The 17,948-nt window shown below is 45.8% G+C and overlaps 1 protein-coding gene across 1 annotated transcript in view; it reads right to left on the bottom strand.

Annotated features, from left to right (window-relative positions):
• Positions 1 to 15,904: 15,904 nt before the first annotated feature.
• The window catches only part of LOC135915606 (uncharacterized), a 54,660-nt gene continuing 52,616 nt past the window's right edge, over positions 15,905 to 17,948 (bottom strand). Inside the window, exon 5 of the mRNA XM_070535969.1 lies at positions 15,905 to 16,045. Within this exon, the coding sequence (XP_070392070.1) occupies positions 16,037 to 16,045 (9 nt within the window). The 3' untranslated portion in view covers positions 15,905 to 16,036. The remainder of the gene's footprint in view (positions 16,046 to 17,948) is intronic.

Genomic DNA, 17,948 nt, shown 5'->3' with positions numbered 1-17,948 from the left:
CATCATGCACTTTACAGAATCGCAAGATAAAGCAAGACGACATGGCAGCAACATTTGCCATTTCCATCGGTTCAGTGAGCCACATCAATAAGGACCTCGTCCGTTGCAAGATTTGCGCTCGTTGGGCACCACCGCAACTGACGACGGACGGGGAAGAGTCGAGGAAGCGTATATAGCGAGCGAAAATCATCTTGCAACGCAGGAGCTCCTTAATGATGTGGTTCACTAAACCAACGGAAATCGCGAGTCTTGTTGCGATGTCGTGTTGCTTGATCCTTCTATTGGGCCGAATCAACTCATCCACCTGATCATCATCAAAGGGCGTTGCGGGTCGCCCACTTTGGGGCTGATCCTGGAGATTTGATGCGGCTGGATTTTGGTGCTTCACAGTCTTTGTGCACCTCTACTCGGTGCTGACGTTAACGCAAGCATCCCCATAAACTGCAGTCAGACGGCGATGAATGTTGGTGGGCGCACAAACTTCTGCAGTCAGAAATTCATTTACATCCCGCTGTTTCAACGGGACGCCACCATCGGATGCCATGGATTGCTCGATTACTCTGGAACGCGAAGAGATAGAAAGGTAAGGTGACATTCTATAGCTTAAATATCAGTGCATTAATGATGATGAGTTCAAAATTTTTGAAGTACTACTAGTAAAATAGTGGGCTTAGAGGGATTAGTTTCTGAATAGCCCTCGTATAATAAAGTAATTGTTTGGAGGAGTCCTGCGCCTTTCCTTCCGAGTACTATGGTTTTTAAGGTTATTTTTAATATTGGTAGAGATCTGACGGCTATTTTCTGGCCAGTGACTCATTTCTAGAGCATATAAATGCGGAAAAGTGACCCAATCTTCACCGCTGCCTTTGTATTCTTGAGCGTACGTCTACCCAGTAGCACCAGAACGGCACTTGCATTTTGCTTTCGTGGCTTCGGGCTTGTTGTGCACTTGTATCGGTCTATAACAAATGGGACTGATTGTATTTTACTGTCTTCCTCGCCTCGCTTTAGTAATTCTAAAGGTATGGATGAACACATTTAAATGGGATTTTGATTTCTCGTAGAAGCAATGCCCCATTATCGAGTAATGTGGGTCAAGGTTTAGGATTGTTTATCTGCCATAGACAGTGTTTGAACAATTTAGTGCGGCTAAAAAAAAAAAAACGCCCTTTATCATGCTAATATGGCACCTTCGGCAAGTTCGCACCTATTAGTTGACGTCTTTTTAAAATATTTTTTTAAAATGTGAACTACTCCTAATCCCTCAACACATCTTCAAGAATTCATTATGCGTCGTGACTACCTACTGTCGTGGTATATAGCTGCGGAATGTTTGGTACCAGGTTTCCTGGCACAAGCGCTTGCCCATATCCGGAGTAGAACAGCTTTCAGAAGCCAACTTTTCGTCAAGCAAGCAACATACATAGGCAAGTTAGAATTTGCGGCTGTTGCAGTTGATAAGCCTTATACTTCACGGTTTCATAGAGCATAATTTTTTTTTGTGGCATACGGCATTCTAGACACTAAAAAATGCGGCCAGAAAAAGCGCCCTTGAGTTCGCTCATTCATTGGCACCGCTGAACCTGGCACAAAAAAATAACCCGCATTTTTCTCTCAGTAAAACAGCCTTGCTAAGAGATGTTCGCTACAGCACTCTAATTTTTATTTTGTTGCTGACGTTTCACATAAAGAAACATTTATGTGGCCGTTGCCTACTTCAGAGGCAATGTTATACACAGCGCTGTACCTGTACATCGACATGTTCGAATTGAGCTCATGTATAAGCGGGCACAGTTCGGCCAAGCTTCAGCTGCCGGTTGCACCTGCTCTTGCTTTAGGAATGTGCGTTCACAATAAACAATAGTGCAATCTTTTATACAGAAACCCGAGATTCCGGAGCTATAGGAGACAACAAGCGCTAGAGACGGTTTCACTCGTGCGATAACAGCAGCGAGAGAGCGGCCCCAAGGAACTTGCGGTCACAGGCCTCATCAGTCTGCTGCGCCAGAACACAAAGCGCGTTTTTAAGTTCCACTGTGCGGATAGTCAATTTTTATGTTTTGAGATAAAACACATGCGCATTACGCCTTAGTACTAACACATACAATTTCTGGTATATCTTGCGGTAATGTCGACTTGTAAAATTGTCGTTATGTACAGAGAAAACGTGTTGAAAATCTGCGGGCTTAGATTTTAACGCACTGCTCCCACTCGATATAGCGGCCAATGCTTTTCTTGCTCGCTAGATTTAGCGGGAAAAACCGGAAGTCGTCCAGGGCCAATGCTTGTAAACAGTGAAAGGGTCTGCAGCATCTGCGCACGAGCGATGAGATGTTGTTTCCTTATAAGCGGGCTTTATTTAGATGCCGCCTCAGGAAGAGCAGACAACCTTTAACGTCTGTGTGTCGGACCTAAAAATGTGGAACAACACAGGTTTGCTGGCTCGGCATCTTCTAAAGGAGACTTGCACTTTAGTTAATTAATACTTGTGTATCTCGAAAAATGTATCTTGTGCGTGGAAAACGCGTAATGTGAATCTTTTTTGAAGCAATATTCAGTATGGCACGCTACTAAACCTGGGACATCTTATTTCACGATTGCGCTTGTTTTAGCGAGAAATTAAAACCACACCAGTCTTCATGCACAGAAGTAAATTACAGATTTAAAAATAGGCCTTACAACTTCTGCATGGAAGGCCCTGCTTTTAACGCAATGCATAAGTTCCTCAAATATAAAGGAAACATTATTGAATTATTCGCGTTCGAGTAGCGCGCGGCTGACTTTTTAAGACTTAGTAAAGGTTAGCTTAGAGGGCATGCATGACCGAGTATTGCGCCATTTGCTACTGTCTATCGCCCTTGTGATTGTTGAAATTTCACTAGAAAGTTGGAAAGTCTCCGCTTTTTTTAAATCTCAGTGTATGACACTGAATTTGAGTAGCTCAAAATAGACAGTGAAATCTCTTTTTTCCTCTCCGACGGAAAATTTATAATTGCCTTTCGGCATTGCCTTCTAGTCTATAGCTATGTATTAGACGATGTCTGTTCGGGACTACTCGACTACTGTCCGTCGCTCACCCTTGCCAACACCTCTAGGACAGGCAGAAAGTTGCTGTGACGTAAAATGACGTGTTTTGTTATATCGTCCGTACAAAGATAATGTGCGGCCCCTATGAGGCCGCAGCACTGCTTCGGCTGTGTGAGAAGTTTCATTATATATAAATTGGCCTGGATTCTCTCGTAGAGCAAACACTTGCCAAAACCTTTTCATTGCTCATGTGCATTCAGTGGGCCACCTTTCTGTCGCTCGCTACTGACGTTATGCACGTGTGCCTGCTCAAAGCATCTTATCGTTTTGAAAGTTTTGAAAAATCTTACGTTTTGTTCGAAGTTGGTTGCTTTCCAGAGGGGAGAAAGGTATACGGACGGCCGTTTGTGCCGTCCGTATACCTTTGGAGGGGCCAATATATCGAGGCTCAAACTTCTCACATAAACCGAGTGTTCGTGCAGGTGTTCATAGGAGCACATCGTCGCCAGGGCGGTAGGAAACGACACGGTGAGAGGCATCGTACCGATGTTTGCGATCGTCTTGGCTTCCTTCTGTGTTTATATGGGCAAGACGACAATTTTGGGCACGACGAGACAAAAGCTGGTCGCAAATGAACGGTGAAGCGTTGACGGGGCCAGAGAAGAAAGAAACGTCGAGTGATAAGGATGGGTGGCGGCCGTATATTAAGAAAAACGGAGAATATGCCGGTGGTCCGTTGAACAGACGTATTGTATGCAAATGTTACAAATGGGAGAATCACATCCCAGTCACGCAGGTCAGGTTGAATATACATGGATAGCACGTCGCACAGCGTGCGATGAAATCGCTCTGTTAGGCTATTGGTTTGGGGGCGGTAGCTAGACGTTGTCTTGTGCACGGTGTTAAACGCTTGCAGAACTTGATTAACAGTGCTTGAAAAAAATGCCTTGCCTCGGTCGCTCAAAAGAACGTGAGGCGCCCCGCCACGTAACTAGATAGCCTGCAAGAAGAAAGCCGCTACTTCTGAGGCAGCTTCTGAACGTACTGAAGCTGTTTCAGCGTACCGGGTCACGTGGTCAACAGCAGTGACGATCCATCTGTTGCCACCTGGAGTAGTTGGGCGTGGCCCAAAAAGTTAAATGACCGACGACACGGAAGGGTTCTGCTGGACAAGGAAGTAGTTGTAGTGTCCCGACCGGAGCAATAGTAGATCGCTTACGGTGTTGGCAAAGCGTGCACGAGGCAACATATCTAGCTATGCTCGTGGAAAGACCTGGCCAAAAGAATCGGCTATGTATGCGCTCGTGTGTTTTGGGGTAACCCAAGTGGCCTGACGTAGGGTCATCGTGTGAGGCCTGCAGAACTGCAGCGTGAAGAGAGCGCGGTAGAACGGGAACCCATGAATGGCCTTCCGGGTGAAAAATGCAACAATAGAGCACATCGTCGAACTTGAAAAGTTTAAGCTGTTTTCGTAGCCTGGCTTTGGGTGGAGGTGAAACACCGCTAAGGCGATTGATGGTACCATGACAATAAGAATCGGCGCGCTCGTGAGGGAAAAGCAGTGAAGGGCGGTTTGACGGAGTCAAGGGGGAAATCGGTGTAATAGACGATGCGTCCTCCGTACGATGATGGTGACAATGAGCATCTTGAAAGAGCATCGGCATCTTGGTGTTTCCTTGAGGACTTGTATATGACATCGAAATCATATGCTTGTAATCGGAGTATCCAGCGCCCAAGGCGTCCAGACAAGTTTTTGATTGTCGACGGCCAACATAGGGTATGGTGGTCGGTCGCAACCGTGAAGTGTAGACCGTGGAGGTATGGACGAAATTTTTGAATGGACCAGACAACAGCCAAACACTGTTGTTTGGTTATCGAGTACTTCTTTTCCGCGGAAGTCAGAACGTGGCTTGCATATGTAACAACCTTTTCGCAAAATGTGTGGTCGCGCTGCAGCGCTACGGCACCATTTCCTTGACCACTCGCGTCAGTATGCAGTAATGTGGGCGCCTTGTCATCAAAATGACAAAGAACAGGTGGGCACTTGAGTGAGCACTTGAGTTCTGGGAACGCGGCTCCACTAACATCGTTCCAGTCGAAGGAACTGGAACCAGCAAGGAGCTTATGGAGGGGCGAGACAATGCTGGCGAAGTTCCGGATAAAACGTCGAAAGTATGAGGCGAGTCCAAGGAAGCTGCACAGTTCTTTTGCTCGAAGTGAGCGTGGAAAGTTGAGCCCTGCAGAAATTTTGTCCGGACCGGGCTGGATGCCGCCTTTGCTAACGAGATGAGCCAGGACTTTAATCGTTGTGCTTGTGAAAGTCGAGGAAAACACGTCGATGTCGTCGAGGTAACATAGACAAGTTTTCCACTTGAGGTCGTGAAGAGCAGTGTCGATCATTCTTTGAAATATAGCGGCAGCATTGCATAAGCCGAAAGGCATTACGTTAAACTCGTAAAAACCATGCGGATTAGAAAAGTCGGTCTTTTCTTTGTCCGCTTCGTGCAAATAAAAAAATGATGGGGTTTTACGTGTCATAACCACTTTCTGATTATGAGGCACGTCGTAGTGGGGGACTCCGGAAATTTCCACCACCTGGGGTTCTTTAACATGCTCCGCTTCGTGCATTGGAATTTTCCAATATCCGGAGCGCAGATCAACGCTAGAAAAGTATTGCGCGCCTTGCAAAGAATCGAGGTCGTCATCGATACGGGGCATGGGATATACTTCCTTACGGGTGATCTTTAGCACGTGGTAGTCAACACAAAATTGTACTGATCCACCCTTTTTCTGCGCTAAAACGACGGGTGATGACCAAGAACTGGTGAAGGGACGTATGATGTTTTTTTTTCAGCATATCGGCGACGTGTTGCTCGATAGTTTTGCGTTCGGCCAAAGAGACTTGGTACGGACGAGGGCGTACAATAGTTTGGCTATCGGTGTCGATACGATAGGAGGCAACGGAGGTCTGTCCAAGTGACGAAGTATTCATATCGAAGGAGGCCTGATGCTTCGTGAGCAATTTTAGAAACGCTTCACTCTGAGCAGCAGTAAGGTCAGGACTTATCACAGAAGCAAAGGCAGATGAAGCAGAGTGGCCCTGTCGAGGAAGAGCTTGCGAGGCGGCAAGAGGAAGCAGGGAGATTGGTTGGGTGTCCACATAACAGGTCACTGCAGAGTATTGACGTAGGATGTCTCAGTGGTCGTGTTTAAAGCGATGATTAATACAGAGCTTCCCTTGAGCCGCACAAGGCAGGAAGTGAAGACAATCCCACGGGAAAGACAGCGGCTGTAAGGAGGGATGAACACGTTGCCATTGGTGATGTCCGTAGAAGAGAGACTTATGATTTCCTGGTGGCTGGGAGGCAGCACAGAATGGGCAGCAGGGACAAAATGCAGTCGTGGATCATCGGCACTCCCGTTGCAATGAACTGTCTTGGTCATATGGACTACACGTTGAGGGCAAGAGATTAAAGCGGATGCTAACGAGAGGAAGTCCCAACCTAAAATTAGTTCATGAGCGCACGAAAATAAAATCACGAACTTAATGGTATGACGGATACCGTCAATGAAGACGCGTGCTGTACATTGGACTGATGGACGAATGATTACTCCATTAGCCCCAAACAAGGATGATCCTACATAAGGCGTCTTCACATTCTGCAGACAAGAGCACAGGTCCGCACGGATAACAGATATAGAAGCTCCCGTGTCAATCAGAGCTAACAAGCGCACACCCTCCACAGACACCAATAACATGCTCGACGGACGTTCAGGAGGGCTTAGAGCACTTCGCGGCGATGCAGTTTTCCCTCCAAAAACTGCACTGGTTAGTTTTCCGGTCGCTGGACATGGAGTTGGGAGACAAGCCGAAGTGGCGAAACAGAACGTCGGAGCGGCGATGGGGAGCGATGCCTCGAGGCACGTATGTTGTGGGCGGTGTTGGAGAAGTCGGCCGGAGATGGAGATCGGCGAGCGGGAGGATTATCGTCATAAGTGCGGTAGACGCGAGGAGGTGGCTCATCGCGCTCAAAGGCAGCGTAACCACGATGTTCGTCTTGATGGCGGCGTCGGCAAAACCGCGAGATATGTCCTCGAAAGCCGCAGTAATAAATAGAAGATAGGCCTCGACGAACCCCAGGCAGAGTAGTAAGGCGGGTTCGGAGCTCGGTTGACTAAAGGGGCCAGGTGATCGTGAACAGGCACAGGCAGTGTGATTGGAGACGGTGCGGCTGACATCGAAGCAACCTGGGCGTAGGAAGCCGCTCGTGGGCATTGAGAAGCGTTGGCATGGTTGGCGTTCTGTGGGCACACCGACGGTTCAAACGAACCGTGGGTGTACCAAAAATCCGCAGTAGATGCTCCTTGAAAGACGACCAATCACGGAAGTCTCTCTCGTGATTCACGAACCATGACTTGGCTCCTTGAGAGACGTAAAATGGTACGTTTTTAACTTCGATGTCTCGTTTCAGTTGTTGTACTCGCTGACACGGTCGTAGTTGTCGAGCCAGTCTTCAACGTCGTCACCAGGCAAGCCAGAGAAGATTTCAGGGTCTCCATACCGGTTGTTGGCAGTGCTGGCAGTGGGGGTGGCTGGCACTTGAACCGAGCTGGGTGACGCGGCGGGCTGGTCTTGCGACATGGCGGCCTCTTGGCGTAAGCGGGGTCCCGAACGTAGCTCCAGGAGAGATCTTGCTAAGGTTTGAAGTCGAAGAGATCTTAAAGCTCGTCCACCACTTAAAATACCACGGTCGAGAGGATGCTTTATTCCAAAAAGGAAAAATGGTGCCGACGCAAAAACGAACACGAATCGATGATTGATGATGACTGTGTACAGATGCAGATGAAGTCCGCATAGATGCGTACAATATATATATCTATATATATATATACATATATATATATATATATATATATATATATATATATATATATATATATATATATATATATATATATGACCGTGTACGGATGACTGTGTACAGATGCAGATGAAGTCCGCATAGATGCGTACAATATATATATATATATATATATATATATATATATATATATATATATATATATACTCTTCGTGATCGTATATATTAGTGGTCATATATCACAGTCATTTTTGTATTTAGCAATATAATAGTAATCTCAGCCCAATCGCGCGGAAACATAGCCCACAACTCGTGTTTTTCCGAAATGTATTCTTCATGCAAGGAATTTACCTGTTACTATACACCAGTAGTGGCGCCACTTGCTCGCTCTCTTCATCGGAATGCACCCGGCTGATTTTTACTGCAAGATGGACTACTGTATGGCAGAGCAAAATTCGGTGCCGCCAATTTTTATTCAACATATTTTTGGTCTATGTAGAAATCATGATTGACGAGCAGACATAACTAAGAATCAATGTCAAATCTTTTGTAAATTGGGCAAGTATGGCAAAAAAATTCATGATGCAAAAGACATGCCCTTAAACAGAAGTATGTGCAAGTTTGGGAAGGGTTTTTGGGAAGGCCGTGAAAGCCCCAAGGATTATATAATATGCCGATGCGACGCCGTTTTGTGCGAATGCAAGAACATTATCATGTGTTGTCTGTTGGGCTCAGAGACTTCCGAATGGCGGTTAGATTGATAGTGGAAGAAGTTGGTTTGGGAAACTGGTACGTTCACAGGATTTTGATTTATATTTTCGAAATGAAAATGATTTACGCCCAGATGGCGTTGAAGCTTACGACTCCTAAGAAAAGGTTAAGACGAAAAGAATGTTGTATTGATTGAAAAGCTTCAGACGACAGCGAGGAATTGTTGCAAAGGGTGGTTACCAGTAACGTAACATGGGTTTACGAATAGGACATCGAGTCGAAGTGGCACAATAAAGAGTGGAATGATGGAGGTGGGCCCAGGCGAAAAAAAAAGTGCCAGAAAGCAAAGCCAGAATCAAAGTATTGTTGATAATGTGCTTTGGCTGCCATAGAATTGCGCACCATGAAGTGAAATAGCACTACAATTTTAGAGATTGTACATGCCATGTGTGACCAAATTTTATGAAAGAGGGGTGCTAGATTATGGACCACGATAATGCTCCCGCACACTCTGCATCGATAGTGCGTGAGTTTCCATGGCATACGGTTCTATCACTCTGCTAAAAATTCTTCCGTACTCGATGGATTTAGCGGCCTGCGACTTTCTGTTCTTGAACAAATATGGTGCTCGGCTATGTGCGGAATTTCATCACTTGCCTAATACTATCGTAACAAGGTTTCCGCGCTCAGACATATTCTGAATGGGGGATTTCAATTACCCCAACATAAACTGGTCCTATACTGTGCCAACTGTATCCGACTCATCCAGTGACAGCAAGGAATTTCTCGATTTGTGTTTTGCTTTCCATCTTACTGAGCTCATTACTCAACCAACTCGAACTACAGCAACCAGTGCTAACATGCTCGACATAGTTTTGACTACCGCTCCCGCTCTTGTCAATTCTTTAAGTATTTTGCCAGGGCTCAGCGAATATTGTTTTATTCATTTCCAGCTTAAAGAAAACGTCAACCGTCCCAATAGCAAACAAAAATAAATTTGAGACCAGTAAAGCCGACTACGCACCAATGAACACACAACTTGAAGCTTTTGTTGAAGAATATATGCCGGACTTTTACACTCGGAGTATTGGACAGAACTGGTGTCTATTTAAAAAAAAAATTAATGAATTAGTAAAAAAATACATACCCCTTCCAGTTGTTCGGTGTAACCATCGAACAGCGTGGTTTAATGCATCCCTAAATTATGCCTCGAACAGAAAGAAGCGGCTGTTTCGCCAAGCTAAAAAAACAGAACACGACTGTTAGTTGGCGTGCGTATCAGCAGGTTGCTTCACTGTTTAAAAACGCAGCCAAAGAAGCTAAACACGTTTTCTTTTACAATACATTCACTTCCATCTCTGCTGACTGAAAATAAACAAAAATTTGGAATAGTGTCAAGGGTCCCGAATGTAACACAATATCGTTAACTGGTTTAGATGGTGCAGTTTTTCCGCAAGAAGAATGCTGTTCAGTACTCAATAAAGTGTTTTATAAATCATTTTGAATAACGTGTTGCCCTGTACTTCTCTACCTGAAGTTGTTAAGATGAGTTTTCCTCGGATGGAGCCCTTTGTTCATTGATTACGATGGTGTCATGAGCATGATTCGTAAATTAAAGAGTTCGTCATCGTCAGGAATAGACGATATTAGTTCCAAGTTCTTGAACAATACCGAAGTCTACTCCTCCATAATTTTGGGCAACATATTTTCGCAGTCTATTCTGTCGTGCGCATTACCAAAGGTTTTTAAAGTAGGCAAGGTGATTCCATTATTTAAGTCTGGCGACGTGCATTCACCTTTAAATTACAGGCCGATTTCTCTAACAAGTGTACCATGCAAACATTTAGAGCATATAATATACTCTAACCTCCTCAAATTCCTAGAAACAAATTCATTTTTTTTTCATTTCGTCAGCATGGGTTCCGTAAATCATTTTCGTGTGATACTCAACTTATTTCATTTACACATGACATCTGTGCCGCTTTGGATAATGTATTTCACATTGGCACCATCTTCCTAGACTTTTCTAAAGCATTTGATGTCGTCTCTCACCGATTACTTTGTCTAAAATTAAAAGCACTCCACATTGACGGTTATATTATCTCGTGAATTGAAAACTTCTTATCCAATAGAACACAATCTGTATCTGCTAACAATTTTGACTCTTCGCGTTGTCCTGTGAGTTTCGGTGTGTCGCAAGGCTCTGTTCTCGAACCCTTGCTTTTTCTCATTTATATTAATGATTTCCCTAACTCTGTAGAGTCCTCCATAAGGTCATTTGCAGACGATTGTGTCGTTTATAGAGTAATATAATCTAATTCTGAAACTCTAAACCTACAATCTGATCTAGACAAGGTAACTAACTGGTGCGACACTTGGAAAATGCGACTTAGCAGCCAAAAGTGCCAACTAATGAGGATTTCCCGAAATACTGCTTCGCCTAACCTATCCAACTATCACTTGATGAACTCTGTACTCGAAGAAGTCACTTCCTATAAATACTTAGGCGTCCACATGACATCCATTTTTTCTGGCTAACACACATAAACTACATCACTCACAATGCTAACCGCACGCTTGGTTACCTCCGTCGCAATTTCTCGATGGCACCCGCTAACTTAAAGCTACTTCTGCAAAAAACATTAATACGTCCACAGCTTGAATATGCCTCTTCTGTCTGGGACTCTGGCTTAAATTAACAAATGCAATAGAATCTGTGCAGAATCGTAGCGCACGTTTCATTCTTACTAACTATTCTCGGACATAAAGCGCAACATCTATGAACGCTACTTTAAACCTCCCCTCGCCTCTCATCTTATAGAAAGTTAGCACACTTATCACTACTGCACAAAATTTATTACTATAAGCCGGAATTACAAAGCGAACTTTTCTCCGAACCTTCATACATATCATCTCTTACTGACCATTACCATAAATTGAGCGTTCCACAAGGTCACACGAATATATTTTTTCATTGATATATTTCTAAGACGATGGCACGCAGCCACACTCGCTACAGAAGGTTAAATCGTTCTCTTTACGAACTAAGAGGGTGCTAACTATAGGGGACTAACAGTTGGTTATCTCGGGCTTAATACGCCTAGCTCACACGGGCTGAGAGATGCAATTCTAGATCTAAGAGCCCTATAAAGTAATCGTTATTTTTCTATCTTAACAAAAAACTGCGCGAGAAAGACGTAGACGAGCAAAGAAACGACAAACACAGGCGCTGACTCGCAACACACCAGCTCTCCCGGCTGTCAGTTTTGATGCAGCCAATCTGTCGTACCTTATGCCACACAACGAAATTTTCGTGGCTTCGCGACTTACCTTGTGATGTTTGTAATGTCCTCGATGTGTTAAAAGTAATCCTCAAACCTTTAGCTTTGACAAAGTGAAGTTCTGAAAACGATAGATTAAGCATATTTCTAAGCCATTGCACCATGAGCATTTATGCCCCAAAATGTCGTAAAATACCACCAACAGTCGCTCAAGCTTGTACACCCAATAGCGAAGACTCAGAGGGCCTTTTGTCATTTTAGAATAAATTCTGGCACCCATACGAGCGTGCGATTTAGTACAAATATGTATTAAGGACGCTGGAATAATTTATCTTTGAAATGAAGAAAGTGGGCTTTCGGTTAGTTTTGGTACTCGTGTCCTTATGGAAATGTTTCATGTATGTCTGATATTTCCGTTTGTGCCGATGTCATTAGAAATTTCTCGTAGTCATTCGTTAAGTTTCTTCTGGATGCCTGATCAGTTTCAAAAGTAAATTGTTCACGGTGTTTCTGGATGATGCGCGATGTGCGAGTTTCTGTTGCGTTTCTTACATGCTCTTAATTAGTGAACATAATTCCGTTCTCGGGATTGATGAAGGTCCTTGTAAATATAGCTTGTTGAACAGGAAATCACAAATGTTGCTATTGTTTTAAATAGGCTTTGAAATACAGCTAGTGCGAAACAGCACTGTAGAACAATAGACATCACATTGGAAAGTGTTCCGCCAGGATTCGAACTTCTGACCTTTGTGGAAACGGGAAAGTGTCAAGTGTTGGTCCCCCGCATAGTTGTCTTCCTCGCATGACTCCCCTCGTCTCTTGGAGTCCGGCTTCTGGGCACATCACGTGCGGAGCGAGAGGTCAGTGTAGTTGAACTGCAGTACAGAAAAAAAAAGAGAAAAAGAAGGTGTGATGTGTTCCAGTGCCATAGCGCCAAATAACGGTGTGGTTGGCCGGGCGCCAAATAAGCTTGTGTCCTCCGTGGCTTGGGGATGGAGCTGCGTTTGGGCTGTTGTGCTCGTACAAACAGCCCGGATTTCGAATCTACAAGATGCATAATTTATCCTGCGAACGCCCTTCGGACAAACCCGGGGCTGCGCCGAAAGCCACAGCTCCCTAACTCTCCCTTGACAAGTCAAGACGCTTAGCCGCCAGGCAGCGGCGTCCTGAGGAGGAGCATCGGCGAGCGACATGTCAAGACGTGCAACAAAGTGCTAGACAGCCCGGCGCCGTATTTCATTTCCCCTGGAGGTCACCGCGGGCGGCAATATAGAAGTGGGTGGCCAGCGCGGTCGCTGGTTGGACCTCTCAAACGACCGTCGAGTGCTGGCTTTGTATTGGGCCGTTTGAGCGACAGTCGTTTCTCGGGGTTTTATAAGTCCCAACGCTGCCGCCTGGAGAACTGGATCCACCGAACCACCGTGAGCCGAGTGCCGCTCTCGAGTGGAGTGAGATGTTTACGCGTTGGAGTCTCACCGGACGTCGCCGTGCTGGAACAGTCGCGTTTGCTGTGAGCTCTCGGCCTCCGTGCCGATCCGATCATGTCTCGTGTAATGACCTGTATATAGTGTATAAAGTCCCTTTTGTTATTCTCACCGACGCCTTACTCGGAGTCTTCGCTACCAACTAGAGAGCCGGCAACGCTCTGTCACGAAACGGGTGACGTGGGCTACGGGACCACATTAAAGTCGCAACAGGGCCAACCGCGTGCTCGTCGTTGCGCTTCGTAGCGCCATTGCGTCGATAACTTCGGAGCGTGGTTCCGGGGTGGACGAACACGATCGCTCAAACGCGCCTCAGTTCACGAGACTGCACCCATAAGTGACTGGGGGCGTGGGTGATCTGGCAGGCGCAAACATTGCTAGCTCAATACCTTCTTTTTGCGTGGTGAGACGAAGTGTCTCGATTTCTCAGCGTATTCCATCGGTACGTTACACTCATTGTATATCGACTAGCAATAAATGACAATAAACGACCGATAACCTATCGATGGCAAGCCCCATTACCTTACTAAGTCCCACTTAGCCAGCCAATATATCGCGAAATGAAAACACGTGTAGAGCTGCGCTAAAATTTCGCAGTAGAGAGTATCGTAATCGTCGGTCGATGTTTGTGTCGCATGATGTTTGAAGCAGTGGTTTGGACTTTGTTAACGTAGGAATTATCAGTAAAGATGGTGGCAATATGACGTACCGGGGTTGTAGGACGCGGCCAATCATAAGTAAGTTGGTGAGAGCTCGTATCCACGTACAGGCCCCTGTGTCTCATGGCCATCGCGTTGCTCCGTTGCCTTTCAGTGTGTTGTCATAAGAACTAGTGCAGTGCGTGGCTGCGGCTTTTAGCGTGTGCGAACGACGCGGCTATTTTCTGCGCAGATCGGGACACCACTACGGAAGTGCTAAATCGATCAAGACGTTCTCGTAAGGCTTGTGGCCTTTCTGTAAACTGGAGAAAATGTCCGAGGTGTTGGCGTGGACGTTGGCCTTCCACTGCAAACACATTCGCCTGCATGTTGGGGGGGCCTATACTACCGTAAAATATTTGGCCGTTCAACAGGAATGTTATCGCGATAGAGAACTTCTGTGGAGACGCCAAGTAACAGAGCTATTTTAGAATGTATAAGTTTTGGAGCTGAAATTTTTAGGCGATTTCTTATGCTACCGCATTCTACCACATCCTAAATTTCTGGTTACTTTCTATTTTCTTGCAATATAGATTTTTTTTATTGCTGGCTTGATGGTCTCTCTGCCTTATTGTTTTACCGGAGATTGTTATGAATCACCGGACGTCAGACTACACAAATAGGAATACAGGACGTTAGACTCCTGTGAAAAAAACGCAACTTAAATTTGTTATATATGTGGAATGAGGTTAGAAGAAAGTTGTTTTTGTTCGTGAAGCATTATCTTTCCGCCACCCGATAATTTACATACGCGCAGCCTTTATTTACATGCAAATTACGTATGTTATCTAGAAAAATAAACGACGGTATTATTGGTAGGCCTCGCTTAGCAGAAAAAAAATCATTACATGTAATATATACACGTTTCATTATGCGTGTATTTTCTCCTGTTTTAGTCTTTAGTTGAGATCAATTTTTGTATTGAGTCTTGACGCTGCCTGCTATTTCGTTGTACGAAAAAGGCTTTTGTTACACTGACGCATTTTCTTATTGTTTTGAAACAGGCGTGTTTTGAGTTTCTGTCGCGGTAATATTCCTTTACCCGATGCCTTCCTAAAGCCCTGTAAGGATTTATTAAATAATGTAAAATAAAAATAAAAAAATGGCTGTGGCTTAGGTAAGGTTAAGCCCAGGATGCGAAGCATACTAGCCTTTATTTTAGTTGTTGAACCACTGTTTAGCCTGGTGAACTGCTGTTGCTTGGCTATATTTGGTTCGGCTAGACGAAGAAACAACTCATGCATTACTTCTTCGCCTTCAAGAGTGGAACGCGACAGCGTTCCCGTCGACCCGCCAAGGGGTGTAAGACAATGGGCTACAGGGCAGCGACTACGCGCCCCGCATTGGACGCGGTGAGCGTCGAGCAAAGCAGCGTTCGGCGCGGCAACGAAATGTGCGCCTGAGCAAGAGACGCACGCCTTAGAAACAGCGCGTTTCTAAGGCAACACCGCATTCACTAGAGGCGCTTTTGTACCGCTTTGAAGCGTTGTACTCGTGGCTCAGTGGTAGCGTCTCCGTCCCACACTCCGGAGACCCTGGTTCGATTCCCACCCAGCCCGTCTTGCAAGAGTTGAGCCAAAGCCACTTCTCCTCTGTCGTGACGTCACGGTGTCACGTGATTTCATGGTCACCGCCGCGCCTGAGGAGCTGGGTTGAGCCCTCGTAATATGCTTCGCATAAAATAAATGTGCTCCGCGCATATAACGCACAGCTTCTTTTTCTTCTAAAGAACAGGAGTCCGCATTATGTGCAGCGTTGCTATATTGCTGCTGTGCGGTTTTGAAGAAGAGAAGAAACGCAATTTCTCGTCATAAGAGCAGTGTTCTGTAAAAATTCAAGGGGGACATTGCTGATGGAAACCAGCTACAAGAGCACTTCGGTGCAGCACTGCAGACCAGAGCGGCATCTGCCCCTCGCGCTGACTGAGCGCTGGCATTGCCGTCGACAGGTTCCGCCAGCTGCGTAGCAGGTGTTCATGGATCCTGCACGGTGCAAAGAAATTCGAAACATTGTGACGTAATGCTTATGCCCCGTTTACGAAGCATCTCTGAAAGATTAGTGACTAGCCAACGAATTCGTAAATAAAAAGCAGTTGTAAAACAGACTTGGCGACAGTTAGTCAAGTGTAAAACCCATGCTAAATCTAGGGTAATATAACATTACGTGACTTCTTGAAACAAGCGTTTTGCACATCGAAACGAGAAGCCAATAAGCAGCCGTGCATTGGTTTGTTTCTGCAACAGCATACACACCTTCTTTGAAAGAAAAGATAAAAAGCTTACGCCGTGTATTTCAACATGCGATAGGTATATGGCACAATTTCTTTATTTATTGAAGTGAGCATTATACTGTAAACGCAAGTATAGCCGCACCTGCCTCTGGCGCCCCGCCTGCCTCGTAGGTCGGTTTGAGTTCATAAGGCAGCCGTACGCAGGCCCTAACCTGCCGTACATATTCAAGTGATGGCTGGTGGCGGGCAGGCAAGCACGTTTGCGCAGAAAAAGGAACACATGTTCATTGGGTTAGCATCATCTCCGAAAGAAAAAAAAAGCAGAGAAGGAAACTATAACTCAACGGGAATAAGGACATTGCTAGGAGCGAAATAAGTGTTTGTTTGAATCAAGGCGGCGTGCACCAGTGTGTTCGACAAGTATACATACGTCTCCCTAGTTGGCCTTTTGCAGGTCCGGTTTCTGTGCATGCGCGGCCGCGACGCCATTACTGTTAGACATCGACCGCTCTACCAGCACCGCCCTTCGAGTTGTGAGAAGAGGCCCGCTGTTCGAGTATTCCCAGACGAAAGCAAGCGCGGCGTGATGCCGTTGAATGTGTGACTAAGCATTCAGGAATCCGAATGTTCATATTTCCTAGTGCTATCGTTTCTTCTGTTCGAAATGCGAACATGCTGCTACAGGACGTATGAATACTGTGAGCATGGACTGCTGACCTTACTTGATGTACGTAGCGCACAGCAAACGAGGACACTAAGAAGCAGCCGAAAGTTGGACGCTAAATGTGGCCTCGCGTCGTCCCCTTGTCCGCGTGTATTGTTCGCAGCCTGTACCAGACGAAGCAGGCAATGCGCCACGTCAACACAGCTCTATCGCGACAGTCTTCTAAACAGCACTCGACCACTGTTGCTTTCGAAGAGGTAATACGAGCACATAGCGGACACATGAAATGTATTAGCGCACAAACCTTCATCGAAATTTAGAAACAGTGGCACGGAAAGGGACAGGAAAGTGAGACGCACAATTATTGTCCCATTCATTGACGCTGTCTTTGTATTTCGAAATGATGTACCAACTAGCCTAACAGCAAATTCTCCTAACGAGCCTACTCGCACGCTCACCGCGACTAAGGGAACACACATGGTCGCAACCGTCGAGCTGGTCGAGCAGCGCCTGCTGCACACTGTAGTCCCAGTTGTGTTTTTGGTGGCAGTCGCTAGAGACCCCTTCCCGACGAGGAAAAGCTTCACTGCCTTCAACGGTGAGACCGAGTCAGTGCTTCCGTTTCTGGTTGTGGTGGCGACTCCGCATACCGGGGCGAGACTACAACCAGCAGCGCGACAATCTTTGTCCTGCAAACCTCTTGTGAGGTATCATTGATCCTACCGTGTAGAGAACGCTGCGTTTCCGTTCTCAGGAGGGGCGAGCCAACATACACAACAACATTGCGTTATTCTGCAACCACAGGCCCGACGGTCGTTGTCTTTCACTGCATTTGTGTAGAGCAGTCACAACCGTGTGTTGATCCCAGTACGTTTCATTGCCAGGCGCGGCGAGTCGAAATACCGAGAAACATTTACGGCGAAGTGAAGAATTGCATTCCGCCTGCATTATCGCGCAATGAATGACACCTCGTCGACTGAACAGAGAGGAG

The sequence above is a fragment of the Dermacentor albipictus genome, chromosome 3 (assembly GCF_038994185.2).
Source record: "Dermacentor albipictus isolate Rhodes 1998 colony chromosome 3, USDA_Dalb.pri_finalv2, whole genome shotgun sequence".
NCBI lineage: Eukaryota > Metazoa > Arthropoda > Arachnida > Ixodida > Ixodidae > Dermacentor > Dermacentor albipictus.
The sequence above is the reverse complement of the archived record's forward strand: the minus strand, read 5'-3'. Positions and strand labels throughout refer to the sequence as shown.